The sequence below is a fragment of the Drosophila albomicans genome, chromosome 2R (genome assembly GCF_009650485.2).
Source record: "Drosophila albomicans strain 15112-1751.03 chromosome 2R, ASM965048v2, whole genome shotgun sequence".
Lineage (NCBI taxonomy): Eukaryota > Metazoa > Arthropoda > Insecta > Diptera > Drosophilidae > Drosophila > Drosophila albomicans.
The window spans coordinates 34,151,372-34,171,775 of record NC_047631.2 but is presented as its reverse complement, the minus strand read 5'-3'; the positions used below and the strand labels follow the sequence as shown (position 1 = coordinate 34,171,775).

Sequence of the window (20,404 nt, the reverse complement as noted above, 5' to 3'; positions counted from 1 at the left end):
TTGTAATTGTAACTGAATCGAATCGTTTGTTACAGGCGGCTTACATTCAGATAGCTAAACCATAATGTACAATACATATTTATAGTATAGTTATTATAATTAATACATTATATATATACGAGTGAGTGTGTTGTATGTGTGTGTGTATGAGTGTATGTGTGTGTTTGTTCTTAGCTTATCGAGTTGTTACAATATGGAAATCAGAGAGGCGACTATCATGTATTTATATCTGCACGAGAGTATGCTAAAATATTTATGCTATACTTGGACTATCTTAAAAATGCACAATCTGTATCTAGATACATTTCTCTCTCCCTCTCCCTCCTCTTTTTCCTGTTCACATTGACTTTTCATGCATTTCGCGGTCTATAATTGTAATCGATCGTTGAGTCTGGCCAAACTAACAGGTGCAGCGATTATCCCCAGAGAGGCTGCCCAAGCTGAAGGTGCCCAGGCCATTGGAGCCGGGTGACTTCTTGTCCTGCTTCTCATCGTTGTCAAAGTTGTCGCCCTTTCGAATAGAGAATGTCGTACATATAATAAATGCAATCCTGTGTAATGTGTTCTCTACTTACTCGTCTCTCACGCTGCTCGCGTATTTTGCGGGCCAGGGACAGAAAGGCGTCCTCAATGTTGATGTTTGACTTGCATGAGACTTCGAAGAATGGCATATCAAAGTTCTCGGCAATCTGCAGAAGCAACAACAACAATTTATAATTAGCAAATGTATTCATTGAATATTTTATGAGACTGACTCACCTTTTCACCTCTCTCCTTGTCGACCATGCGTTGTGTCGTTGAGCATTCGCATTTGTTGCCCGCCAGCACTTTGACAACGTCTGGCGAGGCATTCTCCTGGATGTTGCGCAACCAGTAGGACAAATTGTTGTAGCTTTCCAGATTGGTCACGTCGTACATGAGCAGAATGCCCATGGCGCCGCGATAATAGGCTGTGGTTAATGTCCGAAAGCGTTCCTGTCCAGCTGTGTCCCAGATCTGCAGTTTTATGGGCACACCATCGAGATTGATGAGTTTCTGTTTAAAGTCGATGCCTAAGAAGACAAAAGAGAAGCCAGATAAGAGATGCCAAAAGAATATAGAATATAGTATATATAAACAGCTTTGATCCACTTACCTATGGTGGAGATGTATGTGTCGTAGTATTTCTCATCGCAATATCTGTGCACGATGCAAGTCTTGCCCACATTGGAGTCGCCTAGAACGAGCACCTTGTAGGTGGCCACAAAGTCCAATGCCATATTGACGTATCGAGACGTATTACCAGCTCAGTTTGGAGCGGGTTTCAAATTGCTTTAGCTTTTCGCTTTTGTTTGTTGCTCGGAGAGGAGAGTCGAGAAGTCGGGTTGAATTACTGCTGCTGCTGTTGATGATGATGGTGGTGGTGGTGGAGGGTTTTCGTTTGGGTTTTTTTTTGGCCGTGGGGGTTGTTTGTGTATCTGTTTGTTGTTGTTGTTGTTATTATTATTATTATGTTGCAGCTGTTTTCGCTGTAGCTAAAGCTGAGCCTGCATATTGCAATCGCATTCGATATATACACAAGGCATATTTCACAGCTTCCAATGCATGTTCTCTGTATCTTTTTCGAAATAAAAGGCAGACACCGTCTCACATTCGCTTACTTATTTATTTATATTGATGATATATTTGTTGTTTCCACTTTGTCGAGCAATTTAATAACGTCGTCGTCGTCCGCCTGCCACACAACGTGAATCAACAACGACAACTGCTCCAACTGCTGCTTCTGGTTCAGTTTCAGCTTCAGCTTCTGCTCTGCTGCTGACGAAAAATCAATAGAATGGCGACGGCGCAGCGTCGAAAGAGACTTGAATCCAAGTATCAACAACAACAAATGTGGAGTCAACAACTACAGACAATCGTAATCGAAATTCAAATGCGCAGTTCACAGTTTGAAGCGCCAAAAACTTAAGAACTACATACAATACAGAGATGTATCATAGTATTATGATCTGTATAGATCGTAATCATCCAAAGAAATATATCGTGTATCGTCGACTCTCTTCTTGCTTAACATACTTTGTAATTATAATAATAATAGTCGTAATGATTGATTGGTTTGATTAAACAAAGTGCAGCAGCGGAATTCAGTCCTGGACTCCGCTTACATGATAAACACCTTCTCGATCTTGGGTTTCGTGAACTTCACATTGGTCACCGGGCAGGTGGTGGTGCCATCCTCTTTGGTTATCTTCCTGATTGCCTGCTGGCCATAGATCTGCCCATTGGGCAGCATCATTGGCTGATTGTGCTCGTTGAGTGGCAGCCCGGTGACGCGACAGATGAGTCGACTCTGCACACAGTGCGAGTATGGCAACTTGAGCGCAATCCGGTTCAGATCCTCCTGGCAGACGGGACAATTGAGATTGCGGCAGGTCTGAGAGTAGCATTGTGGCGTCTTCAGTGCCGATAAGCCCGCCTGCACAGCTGCTGAGAAGACCGAGGTATTCGACAGCTGGAACAGGCGATAGTTCTCATGGCGAAAGTCCAGCACGAGTTGCTCCCAGCGCTTGGGATCCATGTATTTCTTGCAGTGCTCCAGTTGCGTATCGGCGGGATACGCGAGCAGTGCCATCACATGGCATATCTCATTCAACTGTGTCTTCTCGTAGGCCGGGAAGTAGCGTCTGGAATGCTTGACGGCCTCGAAGCGTTGATTCTGACGCACAAGCTCAATGAATTCCTGCACACGCAGACTAAATTCAATGGTCGAGTTGATTTTGCGCAGTTTTGACTTGTTGTCAATGCACCAGAGCACACATTTCGTGGTGCTGTGATTGGCTAAGTCGTCTTCCACTTCGCGCGATGTCTGGAAGATGTCCAAATTGGTCAAGTGGCGCACATCCGATCTGGCGGCCAGCTCTTCAGCAGTCTCGTAGTAACCCATGCGCAACAGATGCTCGATGACCAGACGATCCAACCGTATGCGCTTCCATTGATCCACCGAACCCTGGCAAACTTCGCCCGAGCTGCGAGATTGAGGCATGATGCCCTTGAGGTGCTCCAACTTACGTTTGCAAATCTGTGTGACGCTCAATTCGTCGGTGATACTTTCATCTGCCTTGCGCTTGAGCACTTGCAGCTTCTGGGCCACATTGCCCATCAGTTTGGTCACATCCGATAGAATGGGAGGCTGATCAGCGTCCAAGGCTTTTTCCACTTGTCGCGAGACGTTCATCACCTGGTCAACTTCACGGTCGATTATCTTTTGTGCTGAGCGAAAGCGTTTGTTGAGTATTTCATATGGCACTTTTAATGTGGCGTGTTCCAACGCCTTTATTTCGGACATTTTGCTTGTAGTTTAATCGTTTCGTTTGGTTGTTACAATTTATTTTCGTTTTCAATAATGAGACGCAATTGCTTGCTGCTTTGTTCTACAGCTGTGAAATTATCGATGCACTTATCGATTGAGTGCATTAGCGATACTTTGTATTTGTTTACCATATGCCAGCTGGTCATTCGGTCAAATTTGGTTCATTTTAAGTCCAGGCACGGATGATTTGGAAGCGCCAGTAATCGATTAATGTGTAATAAACGCATTTTATTTACGGTAAGTTAGTAATAGTTTTCAGAGCTGGTTAATATTGTTTAATTTTTATTGAATAATTTAATGAAATTTAGTGGCTCATTTCAGCGGGTTGAAGTGCTCTAAATGAGCATACAATGCAGTCATATCGATATTCAACTATCGATATACTGGCGAGCAACCCTGTCGATGGTAAAGCAGTGCAGTGGCGTGACAGCCATGTTATCGGTTAAGCAGGGTGGTGTCTTTCTTTCTTTTTGACCACGTTCCGTGCGAGTCGTATGAAATGAACATGAACCTCACAATTTCGAAGAAACGTAAGGTAAATAAGCGAAAATTGCATTGGAAATTTGTTAGAACGGTGCATCGCATCGGTACGTGTTGTTAGTGCATCAAGTTGTGTGAGAAATCGGCGTTGTTTGTGCAAAATGCGATGTCGAGACAAAGTTAACCTCAAACTGCGGAGCACCCGCTTCACGCCTTCCAGTTTGGTGACAACAACAATGTGTTGAGCAAGTGCTGTGTTTTAATGTGGTGAATGTGAACTAACCTTATATTATCCTTTCGCAATTTTCAGTTCGTCTCCGACGGTATCTTCAAGGCGGAATTGAACGAGTTCCTGACTCGCGAGCTCGCTGAGGATGGTTACTCCGGTGTTGAGGTGCGTGTGACCCCCTCCCGCACTGAGATCATCATCATGGCCACCAAGACCCAGCAGGTTTTGGGCGAGAAGGGTCGTCGCATTCGCGAGCTCACCGCCATGGTGCAGAAGCGTTTCAACTTCGAGACTGGCCGTATCGAGCTTTACGCCGAGAAGGTCGCCACTCGTGGTCTGTGCGCCATCGCTCAGGCTGAGTCGCTGCGTTACAAGCTCACTGGAGGTCTGGCCGTCCGTCGTGCCTGCTACGGTGTGCTGCGCTTCATCATGGAGTCTGGCGCCAAGGGCTGCGAGGTTGTTGTGTCCGGCAAGCTGCGTGGTCAGCGTGCCAAGTCGATGAAGTTCGTCGATGGTCTGATGATCCACTCCGGTGATCCATGCAACGACTACGTCGAGACTGCCACACGTCACGTGCTGCTGCGCCAGGGCGTGCTTGGTATCAAGGTCAAGATCATGTTGCCTTATGATCCCAAGAACAAGATTGGCCCCAAGAAGCCACTGCCCGACAACGTTTCCGTTGTGGAGCCCAAGGAGGAGAAGATCTACGAGACCCCCGAGACGGAGTACAAGATTCCCCCAACCAACAAGCCCCTGGACGATCTGTCTGAGGCTAAGGTTCTGTAAACTTAAGTTTTACTACTGTTAACTGAAAAGAGCAACAAACAACATCAGCTCAGCAGCAATGCGCTAAATACAAAACAACAACAACAAAAACAAGAGAAACAGACAAAATCATCAATGCAAATGTGTGTGGATTTTAATAAACAAATGTAATAATATTTAGTAAACACCTCAGCTGCGACACTCGCCATCGCCATCATCATCATCCTCATTGATGTCTCGTTTTGTGCAGTGTATTTCGAGGGCTGCTCCATCAGTTGCTTGATATCATCAGTTGCATCTCTTCAAACCTGTTTGGCGATGTTCCTTTTGGCCTCCTTCTTGCATTTCTTGTTGCATTTCCAGTGAAGCGGAAATCAGCGATTAAAAAGCCGCAACTGATTTATGCGCTTGTCCTTCGCTTTGCGTGTAGCCCCTTCGAGTTGGACATTGTCCGATAACTGGGATCGCTTATGGGTCGCATATTTATCATGTTGATATGTTTATTTGCTGGATGCTTCTCTGTTGTGCTTGTGGCACAGTGACATGGAGTGGATGCAACAACTACTTGCATCAATTGCGCTGGTGCGTGAAATCAACAATCAACTAATTTATCAACATTATATGCGAACTGAGAGAGAAGAGATTAATGCAGATACTTTTGCTGGTTATTCCCTTCTCACTTGCTGCACGATCGAGCGATGCCCCATGACAAATGGGCCACATGCAACCGCTGCCCAGTTGCATTGCCGGGTGGCTTAGCTGAGACTTAGACTTAGACTTGAAGTCTTGGCGGCGGCATCACGCATCAAGCTTCGAAGTAGTTACAATTGCAGCCATAAATCTAAATTAGTGCGCCAAAGCGGTTCCTGGACATAACTCAGGGAAGAGCACCATGGAATCAGATGCTGCCTCCTCTCTGGATCTGGACAACGGCAATCAATTAGGCCAACAGCTTATCGGCGAGGACTGTGAGAAATTTCTGAGCACACATTTTGGCATTTCAACGCGCACATAAATCATAAAGAACTTTTAACTATTTCAAACACGACTTCGAACGTATGATTTCAACACAATTTGTAAATAAATTAGATCGTGATTATGCTAACATCAATATCATCTCGGCAACAGTAACTACAACAGCAACAGCAATAGCGATCAGCCAGAGCAACAGCAACATTGCCAGCAGCAACATTATTAACAAGCCAAGCTCTGACATGTGCTTTGTTGTTGTTTTCACCTATCTGGTTGGTTTTCCCCCCTTTATCTCTCTCCTCACAGCAGCAGCCACAAGCAACCTCTCATATTGACAGCAATAACACTAACTATATATTTTAATGGCTTAAACAGCAACAACAACAGCAACAATAACAACGATAACAGCGACAACAATACATGCAATCATGCAGCTGCACAGTTGATCGACTAGCCAATACCCTCTTCTTCAAGTTTGTTAAATAAACACATCCAAATCACAAGTTAACATATCTTAAACATATTTTGATAAATTCTAACTCTTGTACATATTGGAATTCGTCTTCATTGTTAGCTTCATTAAAAGCTCATTACTACTAAATGTTGTTACAGTATAATGTGCTTAAGTGCCTCTACCTTTAGTTGCATATTTGAAATACCAATTCAATATAAAACTATAGTTTCTTTCATGTATAAATCTTGTAGTTGTTGGACATCGTATAAATTGTTGATTTCATTAAAACCTGGCCACTAAAATGCGCTTAATTGCCTATATACTTAGCTGCAAATTAGAGATAACAATCCAATGTGTCATAAAATTATATTTTATTTAAGTTAATTAACATTCATTGCATCTTTAGCATCACTGACCAAATGTCTGTGTCAAATTTAATGAGTCAGATGCATTTTTAAGATAGCTGCCTCTTATGACAATTATTGAATATCTCCTTCTAATCACTTCTCTGATCTGTGAGCTGTTACTCCCCTTTTTGGCTGCTTGTTGTACAGGGTATAATAAGCCAGCCAAGACAAAAGCCGCCGTCAACAAGTCTGCGGCGGTGGCAGCAACGTGTTGCTGTTGTTGCTGGTGTGCTGCATGTGCTACGTGCCACATGCATGTGGCTGATATACACGTCGCAGGTTCATAACTTGGCTGCCTGCTTGCCTCGGTTCTGGCCATGTCAACACCACGAGCACCGAGAGAAACGAAAGGCCCGTCGCATATATAGTTAATATGTATCGAAAAGTGGATGCCCTATAATAATGGATGCCACTTAGAGCAATGCTTTATGACAGTCCCAGGAGTTCTTTTCAAACTACTCGCAAAATATTCCTCGTGCTCTGAAAGGGTATTGCAACAACAACAACAACAATTTCTGTGATTTCTGTGAGCGACGTCGCTCGTATTTGCTTTGATTTATCAACATTATATTGTGAGGTTTGTGTCATGATTTTTCCATCATTATTGAACATTAAGAAACGCTGGCGCGTAATGTGTTTTTCATGTGAACTGCCAGAGATCAGGCGACACATTTATCATCATCAGTTGCCGCTGCTGCTCCAAAAGCAAGAGTCATGATCGTTCGTTGGTTGGTTGCACTGCTCCGCAAAAGTTGCCTTTGCCACTTTGCCTGGGCTAATTGCCGACCTCTCCTGATCCTCACAGAGAAAGTGAGGGGCAGCATAGTCCAATCTCTCTCTAAAGGATTGCAACAATGCACAAAATGCGCTGCGCTTATCTGCAAAGTTCTCAAAACGCATTTTACTATTCCCCGATAGAAGCATTCGTGGGAAAGATCTCAGCACCGATTACAGATTGCTCTCTCTCTCTTTCTCACGTTGCCTTCTCTTCTGTGTGTGTGGCCAGCATAATTGTGAGCTTCTGGCCAGGCACGCGCGCATCTTCCAAGCATCTGCACGAGTCACTCGCCTACTCCTTCAGTGCCATCTTTCCACTTCAACCTGTGGGACACTCTCCTGACTCATCTGCTGTCGCCTGCGGATCAGTCCCTTGAGCATTAAATCAACATCGTTTAGCTTACAACTTTATTATTGAATTCCTTGATCGTTGATCATTGATCATTACAACTGCAACTGAGTAACAAAGTTATCTAATTCCATTATTTTTTCATGTGGAATTTTACTAACTAGAATTAAGTTACTTTACGAAAAGCTTTCTCCATTCACTATGAAATTACTAAATTGAAATGAAGACTTTGATCATGTGATCATATTTGCAAACACTTTTACTTACAGAAATAGAAATTCAGTGCTCAAATTGAAAAGCTGTTGATCATATGTTCATCATTAGAATAGTGTTACTCTACGAAAAGGTTTCCCGACTGTTAATAAAATTACTAAATTCAAAAAATAATTATTTAAATAAAGACTGATCTTGTGATCTTAAGTACAAAACTTTTACTTACAGAAGTGTGGAATTTTACTTACAACTCTTTGATATTCTCTAAGTACTGAAATTGAAAAGATAGATAATAATTAGGTAACTAGCGTCGAGGTTACTCGCTTCACTATGCAATTAATAAATTCATTAATTGAACACATTTATCATGTGATCATATCATAAGTATAAAACTTTTACATACAGAAATGTTTCTCGAATAATTTGTTCATGTGGAATTTCACTAACTGAGAGATTCTTTTAGTGTTTAAACTGAAAAGACATTGATCATTTGATCATAACTAGAAAAGTCTTACTCTCCAAAAAGTTTTATCGATTCACTATAAAATGTGTAAATTCATATAGTTCTTCATCTAAAAATGTTATTGCAAAAGTAGTCTCTAAAAGTAATGTTCAAAATATTAGACTATTTTAAAGGAAATTAATTATCATGACTGCCTGTAAATGGAATACCATAATTATCAAATTTCAATAAGCATTTATCTAAAAAAGTTGTGGAAAGTGACTTGTAAGAGTGATCATCATATTAAACGAACAACTCAAAAGAAATTGAATATCTTAACTGGAATTTGTGGCAAGTCAATTTAAGCTCACTTGATTAATTTGAATTGAAATAGATGTTTGGACAGTTTATGCAACTTTATTTACGTGTACGCAATGGGATTGCAACGCGACGCGATGCATCCCCCTGGGCAGCGGCGAGTGTGTTGCAAGATGCATTGCGTTGTGGCATTGCGATGTTGCATCTCTAGATTGCTGCCACGATTTATGGAAGTCTTATGCCTTTTCATAACACATCATTAGCCACATTTTTGTCAGAATTTATAGCGCAAAGCGAACTGCAAAAGGTTTAACGAGCTTGTTCTAAGCTTTTAGTGGCAGAAGCCAGCCAAATTGAGACTGGGGCAAGCTGCAACGCTGTGTGTGTGTGTGTGTGTGTTTGTGTGCAACGTTGCATCGTTGCAATGTTTGGCATAAATGTTGCAGACGCACAAAACCAATTACAGGTGCACTTTTTACATAAATGCCATCGAAGCACAGCACGCATATGGCATGTATGTGTGTGTGTTTGTAAATTTGTCGCATGCCCCGTGGATGCGGCATGTTGGGCTAGTTGTTAACGATGAGCTTTTAGTGTTAATTTATTGCAACAGAAAAATAGTTACAAATGGCGTCGGCGTTCAGCGTTCGACGTTCGATGTTGGCGGCGTCTTTCTCAGCGGCAATCAGCGAGCCTTAAACCTGCTCGTCAAACACACGAACAGCAGCAGCAGCAGCAACAACAGCAGCGGCAGCAACAAATGGAGTTATGCAACAGCGCTGCTGCAGCCAAAATGCATTTCTCGTAATAGTCTTAACGTGACTTGGACTTGAGAAACCAATTACAGTGGCGCATTAATATTGGCAACATGGTGCTGCAACAATATTGCCACAAGTACGAGTACTCATGCAGCAGGCAGCAGGTAGCATGCAACAAATTTTAATTAAGGACACTTTGTGCCCGCTGCCACAGGCGGGGGTGTTGCCTGCCACAAAGCACAGCCACAGCATAATCTTATCAATACTTTTTGGCAATTAATTTGGCCTTCTCATTCGCAGCAACAAATACGAGTGCAACTATGAGTGTGAGTGCGAGTGTGAGTGCGAATGCGAGTACTCGCCACGTTCGACTGGCCAAACAGAAGCTGCGATCAGCAACAAACGAACCAACGAACGAATGCTATTGACCATAAAAGCATTTTAATTTCTTTATTTACAACAACTATAAATCATGGCCTAGGTGTTTTACCATAATTTAAAACTACTCGCATTCGCACTATTTTCTTCCCCTCGTGATACTCTTTCCCTAGGTTACAACTGTTTCTTAGTAAAGTGTGCAACTCATTGACAAAAGCAGCTGTCCGTCTTTCTGTCCATCCACATGTTTGTTGAGATATAAAATTCTGTACACTTACTTCTTATAGTCGGCTAACTACAACACTTATGGTAAATTCTTAATAAGAATCTTTAGCAACTGAGTTGTGAAATGAAACTCCTCTGATTGTTCACAACTCAAGCTAAACAGATTTTGGTCACATGCTTTATATTTTCCTTGTAACACTATTAGGATAATAACATACATCTTAAATTGTTACAATTGAATGTGTTTTATATAATAATAAAGCAACTAACAAATCTACAGTCAAGTGTTGTGAGATTCCCGCTACCTATTTTGAATAAAAACAAAACAGTGCCGTATTTATCTTAAAATATACCGGATTAATATACTTCAAAAATACTAACATATACCAAAAGTATAATGATCTACCACCAATTCTTTTGAATAAAAGAATTGCGATATTTTCTTAAACTGTGCCAAATTAATATACCACAAAAATTCTAAAATTTACCAAACGGTATATTTGGTATATTGAAGTATTGCAAATATACTAAAGTATGACAAGGGTTATATTTGGTATATTGATATAGTGTGACATTCAAAATATACTATTGAGTATTGCAAATATCCTAAGATACCTCAAAAATACTAAAATATACCAAAAGTATAATGATATTGTGAATAAAAGTAGTGCGATATTTTCTTAACTATACCAAATTAATATACCACAAAAATACTAAAATTTACCAAACGTTATGTTTGGTATATTGATATATTGCAAGTATACTAAAGTATGACAAGGGTTATATTTGGTATATTGATATAGTATGGCATTCAAAATATACCTTAGAGTACTACAAAAAAACATTAAAATATACCAAAGGGTATTTGGTATTTTGATACGGTACTACATTCGAAATATACCATAGAGTACTACAAAAAACGCTAAAATATACCAAAGGCTATATTTGGTATATTCACAATATATCAGAGAGTACAGTAAACAAACCATAAAACAACGCTCATAAATCTTCCTCAAATGAAAAGCGTATTTAAACTTCAATATATTCAATTTAGCTTTTCCTCTTGTCTATTTTATTGCTAATGGAAAATGGCAAGTGGGTTGGCTTTTGGCTATGGGTCGACTCGGCTCATAGGACTGAGACTGAGGAGTTGGCTCAGTCGAGGACTGAGCTGTTGTAAAAATTCCAAAAATACCGTCAAGCCGTGTTGGTCACGTTGCATCTGTCCGTCCGTCTGTCTGTGCGTCTGTCCGTCCGTGTTGTTTGTGTGTCTTTCCGGCTGGCAGCTTCATTAGGTGACGCTCGTACATATTAATTTAAACGGTGCATTTATGGTCAAGTCAGCCGAGGCGACATTAAATCATCTCAATCTCAATCTGAGTTGTAGTCGCAGTCGCTGTCGGTTTTTAAAGAGCTTGTCTCAGGGCGTCTGCGCTTGATCTGCGACCATTTTGGGGCAACATCTGCTGCGCATATGGAAATCGTTGCAACACTGCGTGGCACAGTGGCACACACAGCACACAGCACACAGCATGTGGCGCCTAATTGGCAACACGTTGCTCCAAGTATTGGCAACAATCGTTTGGCATTTGGAAATTAAATTCAAATTAAGCAAAAGAAACAAGTTAATGAGACTGATCTCATTACCGATTGCATTAATTGAACATTGCATTAAGATTAATGCCAAGATCGTTCAATTTCTTTGTTCAACTCAAATCAATTCAATTCGATTCGATTCGAATTGAATTCAATTCGCTGCGATTTGATTTATAAATCAAGGAAATGTCAGAAATTTGCCACGAGTTGTCGCCATCGTTGAGGCGTGTTTGCTTGTAGCCGTGTGGCATGTGGCATGTGTTTTGCTTTGGGCGCGCAAATTAATGCAATTTTGTGTAAATTACTCATTAAAAATGAAATAAATTTTAGTTGCTGGCATAAATCACAGCCCATAAATTGTAACAGGCCCCGCAAAAAAAACAAACCGAAAAACAAATCTCCAAACAAAAGTCTCGATTACGTCTCTGAACTCCAGTCGACTTACCTCTTTTCTCCTCTTCGCTTCTCTCCTCTCTTCTCTCCTATCTTCTCGACTCGATTCGTTTAATGAAATTTCATTTTTCTTTGACTTGGCTCTATTATTGTATGTTGGTTAAAGTTGCTTTTTGTTGTTGTTGTTGCTTAAGAGACGCCAATTAGATATTTTATTGCTAATGTGCGCTTGTCAGTTGAGCTCAAGCCACAGCAACAGCAACAGCCACAGCTCGGTTGTCGTCCACATGGTGTCCAGTCGGGTGTCCAGCGTGTCCAGTGCTGCTGTCCAATCTGTACGGGCGCTGTCTACATCAATTAAAAGCGCATTTGACAATGATATTTGCTTTGCCCCGTGGTCTGCACCCATTGCTGCAACGCCGGGTGGCAGCCAGATCACTAAACTGCACACTGATCACCAAACCGATCACCGAACATCGATCGCCGATCCCCAATCCCCCATCCCCGATCTATGTTGTTGTTTGTTTTATGTGCAGTCAGAAATGATTCCAAATTGGGCAAACGGCAAAGTCAGCCAAAGTTTGTTACTAGTGAAAACACTCGAAATTAAGTCTTAGGCAAATGGAAATCTGCTGAGGAATTTTGGAAGAATTGAAGCAGAGATTTGGAAGAATTAGGGAAGGAAAATTAAATGTAATATATGAACTATAAGACACAATTATTATTAGTAGCTGAAACACTTATGAAAAGAATGTTATGCTTGAAAGGGAAATAACATATGTTTAGAAGTTGTGATGAACAAATGAGAAGTTAGAAGAAATGAGAAGATAAAAAATTAGGGAAGGGAAACTAAATTAAATATATGAACTACATTAGTAGATACATGAATAATTCCTAGTAGTTAAAACACTTATGCAAAGAATGTTATGATTGAAAGGGAAATATGTTTAGAAGTTGAGATGAACCAAAGTTAGATGAAATGAGAAGATAAAAAATTGGGGAAGGAAAACTAAATGTAATATATGAACTATAAGACACATGAATTATTCTTAGTAGCTGTAACACTTATGAAAAGAATGTTATGATTGAAAGAGAAATTATATTTAGAAGTTGAGATGAACCGAAGTTAGTTGAAATGAGAAGATAAAAATCAATAATAGCATTCGAAAGTTTACACAGAATGTTGTCATTACGAAAAAGAAAAGCAATATAGTTGGAATAAAATACAACACATAATCTTAGCACAAAATGTGCTGTTTCCATTCGTGTTTGAAAAGGGGAAATTTTTCATAAGGAGCAGCTCAATTGACCGATTTTTCAACCTGATCTCAACCTGAAACATATGCAAATAAAATTCCACTTGATCTGATACGAACAGGTCGACATATCGATGTGGTTCTCATGGCAGACAAGTCAGCCAGCTGCTGCTTACACCTGATGTGCGAATGAAAAGCAAATTTGAATTATGAAAATCATTATGTCCAATTTGAGCTCATTGATGTGGAGCTGTGGATGACTTTGGCCATTATCAGCTGCCAGCAGAGAGTTGTTAGTTGTTGCATGTTGCTGTGGTTGCTGCTGCTGCTGCTGTGGTTGGCACTTTGATTAAGATACATATTGGTTGCATTGGCAATTTGGACAGCAACAGGCACTCGACACTGGCAGCGACAGCAGCAGCGACAGCAGCAATGGCAACAAAGTTGCAGCTTACAAATTATCAACAGCCAAGCAAGGTAGCAGCAACCAAAGCAGCAGCAACAGCAGCGGCCTCGGGCTGGGCGAACATGCGGCATGTTGCAGGCTGTTTGACTAAAACAACTGTTAAATGTTTGAAATCGTAACAAAGTCGCATGCGATATGTGGCAATATCCATGACACACACACACACACACACACTCAGAGACTGAGACAATGACCATATTTGTTTGGCCAAAAACTAATGACGTGGCTCTGAGAGCTCGAGAGCTTGGCAATGTGTTTTAATTGTGAAATTGAAATGCGGCGCAATAAATTGCAAGATGGCCAAAAAGCATTGCGAGCATTTCGTATCCTGAGTGCAATTCAATTACAGCTCAATTTCATGGTGCAGCCAGCAGCCAGCAGCCATCGAGGCAGAGCTCCATTTAGAGCGCTTGGCGACAATTTGTTTATGGAACCGCCGTGGACTTTAAATGGTTTGCCGCATAAATCATGCGGTCGCTCCACTTGGCCACGTATTGTCAATTGCAGGTGCCTTATAATTGGGCTAGGCAACAGTCAGCAGCAGCAGCAGCAGCAACGGCACCCACCGACAGCAGCAACTGTGGCTGCAACATGCATCATTTTGTATCGAACATGCTTCCGCCCTTGGGCGTCTTTTTGCTGCTGTGTTGTTAACTGAAAAATAGAATTTACGAACAATTTTCCACTTGCAATTAGATCGGCGTGTTGGCCGCGGGGCCAGCAGCAATTTGTCGGCCAGCAGCAGCAGCAGCAGCAGCAGCATTGGCAGCATTGGCAACATGTTGCAAACGCTCTAGCTCTGTTGCTAAATGTTGCCACTTAATTTCTTAATTTGATTGTGCGTGTCTTACCTTTGCACTGTGGGGCCAGAGAGTTAGACAGCGTTCGTACTAATGACATCATTTGCTGCCTAAGACTGCAAACAAGTTGCACATAATTAAACAACAGCAACAGCAGCACTGAGCCAGCAGCCAGAGCAGCAGCCATAAGTGGCACATTGCATGCGAGGTTTGCTTGCAACACGCGGCCAAAGCGTAACTCATAAATGTGGCAAAACGCAAAACGACTTCCTGCTCCTCGAACATGTCATGTCGGGCAACAAACATGCAGCAGCAACCAACAGCAACAACGTGAGCAACACCATATTTCATACACGCAGGCGCCTCTTCAAAGACCCCAACAGCCTCCTTCAGCTGCAACAGCTCCAAACTGGCGGCCTCTTCAGTCAATAAAAAGCAAATCGCTGGCAAAAATGTTGCCAACGAGAAGAGCAGCAACCACAGCAACAGCAACAGCCACATGCCAACATGATTTTTCTTGCTTTTTCATTATTGTGCTATTGCGACATTTTTGTCTGTTGCTGCTCTGTGAAATCAAAGCACGCCACAGCAACAGCAACAGCCACAGCAACCACAACAGCAGCAACATCATCAATTCCGCAACTGAAGGCGGCAGGCTGGCAACAAATCGCTGGGTAAAAATGTGCGCGCTATAAATTTATGTTGGAAACATCAAATCGACGTAAATTACGCGGCGTCGCCTCAACAGCGACTTGAACTGGGATTGAGACTGCGACAGAGACTGCGAGACTGCGAGACTGAAACTGAGGCGGCGCTTTGGCTGTTAAATTCTTGACTTGTCTAGCAATTTAGCAGCCAGAGCAACAACAGCAGCAGCAACCACAGCAACGACAACCGCTGCAGATGACTTTCAAGATGTACTGACTCGGGCAACACATTAATTCGCGCGTACTTAACACGACCACAGCAACAGCAACAACAACAGCAACAGCAATAGCAACACCAACAACAAGATTGCTAGAGAACAGTGTCATCTGTAATGGAAACGCATGCCAAGGCAGAGCTACAAATTGCAGTTTGTAATTGATTTAAATACGTTGATGATGCGTGGCAAATAACTTATACGCCGAGTAGTACGCGCAGTTAATTATATTTGCCGCAAATTTCTGTTTAATTGTTGCACAGAACTTTCCTTCCAAAGTGGCCACATCTTCGTCTTCCTCTTTCTATTTCTGCTGTTGTTGCTGGCGTGAAAGCAGTTGCCAATTATCAATGTGATTTATGCACTCTGTCAAAATGCGTTTTCCTAAGCGCTTTTCACAAATTTTCCCCATCAGTTAACATGAAATGGTCAAACAAACAAATTTGCAATAAACTCAGCGCAGCAGCGGTGAAAAGGCAATTTTCGAGCAGGGTTAAAGGCAACACTTATTCTAGCAACAGCAACAGCAACATTGAAGTAAACAGCAACAGCAACAGCAACTTCAATTACAATCACGTCAACATTATTTTCATCGCAACGAGATATATTTCTATTAGCCGATTTAATGTCAGCATAATTAATCACAGCTTATAATGCTCATTGGACAGCAGCAACCACAGCAACAACCTCTGCGCTGGGTCAAGAGTTTGCCTTATGTTATTGGTTTTGCAGGTTGGCAGGCCAACAAGAGGCCAAGAGGAGATTGCCCAGAGAGATCTCTGAGAGACCTTCTTCACACTTTCTTGCTTGCTTGCTTTCTTGCTTATTTATTGACCACACTGCGTAGGTTGTAGCTGGGGGCATTTTGTCTACAGATTGCACTCTTCCAAGTCTTTAGCTGGACGAATTTGTTTAGCGTTGATCGCCATGGGAAATGGCAACTTTATAATGCCAAAGGGTGAATTGCACTTCTCCGATCTGAGCAACTATACCGGAAATGCTTATCAAACAGCCGAACTGCCTGTTGATTTATTTCATAAAATTGTTTATTGGCATTTGGTTGCTGCTGCTGATGCTAATCAATTTGCACAAATTAAAAATTAATTGCAAATTTATGGCTTTTAATTTTCTTATCGTTGATTTATGCTACCCCAAGCAGCAGCAGCAACAGTTGCTGCCACACGTTGCTGCAACTATTTTTTTGTGGCTGTGCCATTCGATACTAGTTGCTGTTGTTGTTTTTTTTTTCATTACTTGATTGCACTTAAAATATTAAAATGCTGCACAATTTAATTGATACTTAAATAGATTTAGTTAAAAGCAGCTCAAGTTGATTGCACCAATTGTAGATATTTTTCTTGTTGGCACCCAAACAAAAATGAAAACCAGAGTCCGATTACCATTCGTCTGATAAACCACACAAAACTAAATCAATGCTCTGCAAGCGTGTCGAAGTTTTAATACCCTTGCTAATAGTTTTAATGAGAGTCATAGATTTGAGCAAGCATTTGATGGCTGAGCATAAAAGTTTACTGATAGACAAAACATACTCAAGTATTGAGTACACAGAGAGAAAAAATGTGGATTGAAACGAAGAAATCTTTAAATAAGATTTTTAGGTTAAGAAAATCTTAAACTAAGATTTTTATGCTAAATTTGGATATTAAGATTAAGCACATCTTATTTTAAATGTATAAAAATCTTGCTTCAAGAATGTTTTATTCTAGATTGAAAAGTAAATTGTTAATTTTGATTTAAGAACTTTTCGATTTTAAAAAAAAGTATTTTGTTCTTGTTTCCTGAAATTTTGGATTTCCTTTCCATTAAAATTGGCACCTAATTTCTGATGTTATTGCTGTTGGTTTAGTAAGAGATTCCGCAAATCATATATAAAAAAAATGTTATAGTTAGAGTGCTATAATTTAAGATTGCTTGATTTTGATTTAAGACTTCGCTTTCCTGGTTCAATTTTGGTATTTTTCCATTCTTGAAACAAGATTATAATCTTGAATTTCAAGATTGAGCCATCTAGAATTTGTATAGAATTTTGATCTTGATTTAAGAATAAACCTTCATCAGTTTTGACATATTATAATCTTACAAATTTCATTCCCGATTTCATCACTGTTTTTTCTTTCTGTGTAGATATTTCCTAAGTGCATTCCACAATTGATGACTTAACTGTGCATCCCTCGGCTAGAGTATTAACCAGTTGCACTTGAGCTCCTTTTATGGCTGTGCACATAAATCGGATGTGGCGCGTCAATGTCATAAGGGGCAAGATTAATAAAGTGCATTAGGATGTGGTTTGTGGCACGAGTAAGGAAGGGGAAGGCGAAGGGGAGGAGGTATCATTAGGCTAATAATGATATTCCAATTTATGCTACCTTTTGGGCTGGCCAAATTATTCAAAAGTTAAATGCCAAACGAGTGGCTATCGGGTGGCTCTTTTGGCCAATTGTTTTTGCGGTCCGCTGATCACTGGACCATTGCCACCAGTTGCACAGTTGCACAGTTGCAGTTGCAGTGGCAGTTGCAACCGTGCCCCAAAAGCAATTTATGCAGTCGCATTCAACAGGCAGCAGGCATGCTGCATGCCACCGACAACAACCAACAGGCAACAGGCAACGGCAAATGCAATAATAAATCTCATTTTATGCGGCGCAGAGAGGAACGGCCCTTTTATAGGTAACGCTAATGTAGCCCAAAATTGAACTTGACATTTGAATGCCCAATTAACCGTGACGTGTGCGCGAGCAGCGTCCTCGTCCTCAGTCCTCAGTCCTCAGCTTGTTGCTCCTTCTTTCGATTGTCGGACAGTCGGCATTTGAGGTCAAGTTTTTGGGCATTCCAATGCGTTATGTTTTATTGGAGCACTGTGAGGTCCATCGAAGTGTTTTTGTTCTCCTCGTTGGTTGTTGGTCTCCTGCTTGCTTAATTAACCCACTTTCTAAGACCGCGCGACCTTTTTTATCTGCGCCATTCAAATCAGAGTCGCAGTCGCAGTCACCGTCACAGTGTCTGCTAAATTTGCCTGCCATAAAAAAAGAAAATGTGGCCATTGGTCAGTTGCTCTGCGTGCGATTCTCACGCATGCCAAATGTTGTGGTTGCTGTTGCTATTGCTGTGGTTGCTGCGGAGCATGCAAGGCAATTTGGTTGGCATGATTATAAAATCACGATAAATATTTATACCTCACTTGGATTTATGGTGATTCATATCGCCCCAGCAGAAGTCATCGGCCAATGGGCATCAGCATCGCCATCGCCATCGACATCGACATCGGCATTAGCTATAAACATTTTTATTAGCAATAATTGCAAAATATTCCAGTGTTTCATTTGCGTGCGACATTCGACAGTCGATAGTTGATAGTCGAGAGTCGACAGTCGGAAATCGACAGCCGAAAGCGTTAAACCATTAATTCGCTGCCTATCCAAAAATGTTATCTCCACCTCGATCAGATCTTCCCTTTGGCCTTGACTTCGTGCTGCACACGATGTTGCACTTGCCTCAGACCTTAAATGGCCAAATAACTATTTTAATGCTCTTCACAATTGCATTTGAAATTTGCATTGAACATTAAAAAAGTATTAAGTTAATGGAATTATGGCTCAATTTCAGTTTCAACTCCTCCTACAATCACTTTTGCTTGATATTTTTTACTGTATTATTAACCTTTGGCTTGAGGCACATAAATTTAAAGCTGATGCATAAATTGCTATGAATATTTATTATTATTTTTGTAATATTCGCTAATGCTTCTGTGGAACCTTCAACTCGCACTCATATATCGTTTTTTTTTTTTTTTTTTTTGTGGACTGGCAATTGGGGTTGCCGCCCCAAAAGTCGCTGACGGAGTCGAAGTCGGAGTCGGACTCCAAGCCTGTGGCCCTGTCAGCATCGAGTAAGTGCTGCTAAGTGTTTTGTCTTGTAATTTCCAAATGCAAATTGTTAAATGACAAAATTGATTTAGATTGCAATTTATTCAATGCAATTGACAGTGCTTCCTTTTGGCCCAGTTTTCGCTGGCGTCTGGCCAGACAGTCAAGCAGTCGACTTGGCCAAGCATCCTCCTCCAAATGGCAAACAAGTTTCAGTTTATTTATTTTTTACGCATGTTGCGTGTGTTTGCACTTTGATAAACATTGAAGTGAGTGTGTGCGAGTGTGTGTGGATTGGCCTTGATCTAGAATTTCGATTTTCCGATGTTTTCGTTGAGTTTTCGATTTCGTTGCGAGAGATGAAAAATGCGAGAGACATGTCTCTCTATGTATGTTTGTCCCACTCGGCGTATGTGTAATGCCATGGTATGCGTGTGTGATGTGCGCCTGAGTGCCTGAGAGAGATTGCGTAATACTCCCCGTCCGTTTCGTTGTGTACTAAGTACCGGTTTACACAGCGGACCAGTTCACACAGCTTGCACTCTTCATGCATCTAAGTATGCAGCACAGCACTGAACTGTACTCGAAGTCAAGTCAATGCACTGAGATAAATTGGATCACCCACAAAATTCATTTTATATCATAAATCTAATTTCCCATTTTTAAAATGTGCAAATAATGTACAAACATCTCACTAAATTTACGCATTTAATCTATTTCCATTTATTATATTTGCTTTTCTTCGAGTGCATGCGTTTTTGCACTTGTAATTTATTGAGAAATTTAATTGAATTCGCTTGCTCACTTGAAACTAACTAACTAACTGCTCAACCGGTCGACTGTGAATACAAATATTGAAAAAACGAATATACTCGTAATTTTGTCTTGTAATTACAGATTGAGCAATGGCCAGACTCATTAAACATCGCTCATTAATCGTAGGTGTTTTGTGGCCAACAATTGTTTTCTCT

The 20,404-nt window shown here is 41.1% G+C and overlaps 3 protein-coding genes across 3 annotated transcripts; 1 reads left to right on the top strand and 2 right to left on the bottom strand.

Annotated features, from left to right (window-relative positions):
* Nucleotides 1-18: 18 nt before the first annotated feature.
* LOC117573908 (ras-related protein Rab-8A) lies at nt 19-1,499 on the bottom strand. Its single transcript, XM_034257416.2, has 4 exons — nt 1,136-1,499; nt 760-1,052; nt 576-689; nt 19-511 (listed from the first exon to the last, which is right to left on the bottom strand). The coding sequence occupies exons 1-4, from the start codon at nt 1,257-1,259 to the stop codon at nt 401-403; spliced, it is 642 nt and encodes a 213-aa protein (XP_034113307.1). The 5' UTR covers nt 1,260-1,499; the 3' UTR covers nt 19-400.
* A 132-nt stretch (nt 1,500-1,631) lies between these two features.
* On the bottom strand, nt 1,632-3,442 carry LOC117573904 (E3 ubiquitin-protein transferase MAEA). The gene has a single exon (XM_034257411.2). It carries the CDS (start codon nt 3,323-3,325, stop codon nt 2,141-2,143), a length of 1,185 nt encoding a protein of 394 aa, XP_034113302.1. The 5' UTR covers nt 3,326-3,442; the 3' UTR covers nt 1,632-2,140.
* Nucleotides 3,443-3,716: 274 nt separating this feature from the next.
* On the top strand, nt 3,717-5,008 carry LOC117573907 (40S ribosomal protein S3). The gene is made up of 2 exons (XM_034257415.2): nt 3,717-3,884; nt 4,140-5,008. Exons 1-2 carry the CDS (start codon nt 3,849-3,851, stop codon nt 4,842-4,844), a joined length of 741 nt encoding a protein of 246 aa, XP_034113306.1. The 5' UTR covers nt 3,717-3,848; the 3' UTR covers nt 4,845-5,008.
* Nucleotides 5,009-20,404: the final 15,396 nt, after the last annotated feature.

What these genes read in the sequence shown, in the direction of transcription:
- LOC117573908 (XM_034257416.2), bottom strand. Translation starts at nt 1,259, where the DNA reads ATGGCATTGGACTTTGTGGCCACCTACAAGGTGCTCGTTCTAGGCGAC. An exon ending in ACAAGGAGAGAGGTGAAAAG is followed by an intron (nt 690 to 759) that starts GTGAGTCAGTCT and finishes TTGCTTCTGCAG; the next exon opens with ATTGCCGAGAACTTTGATAT. An exon ending in GCGAGCAGCGTGAGAGACGA is followed by an intron (nt 512 to 575) that starts GTAAGTAGAGAA and finishes TCTATTCGAAAG; the next exon opens with GGCGACAACTTTGACAACGA.
- LOC117573904 (XM_034257411.2), bottom strand. Translation starts at nt 3,325, where the DNA reads ATGTCCGAAATAAAGGCGTTGGAACACGCCACATTAAAAGTGCCATAT.
- LOC117573907 (XM_034257415.2), top strand. Translation starts at nt 3,849, where the DNA reads ATGAACATGAACCTCACAATTTCGAAGAAACGTAAG. An exon ending in CAATTTCGAAGAAACGTAAG is followed by an intron (nt 3,885 to 4,139) that starts GTAAATAAGCGA and finishes CGCAATTTTCAG; the next exon opens with TTCGTCTCCGACGGTATCTT.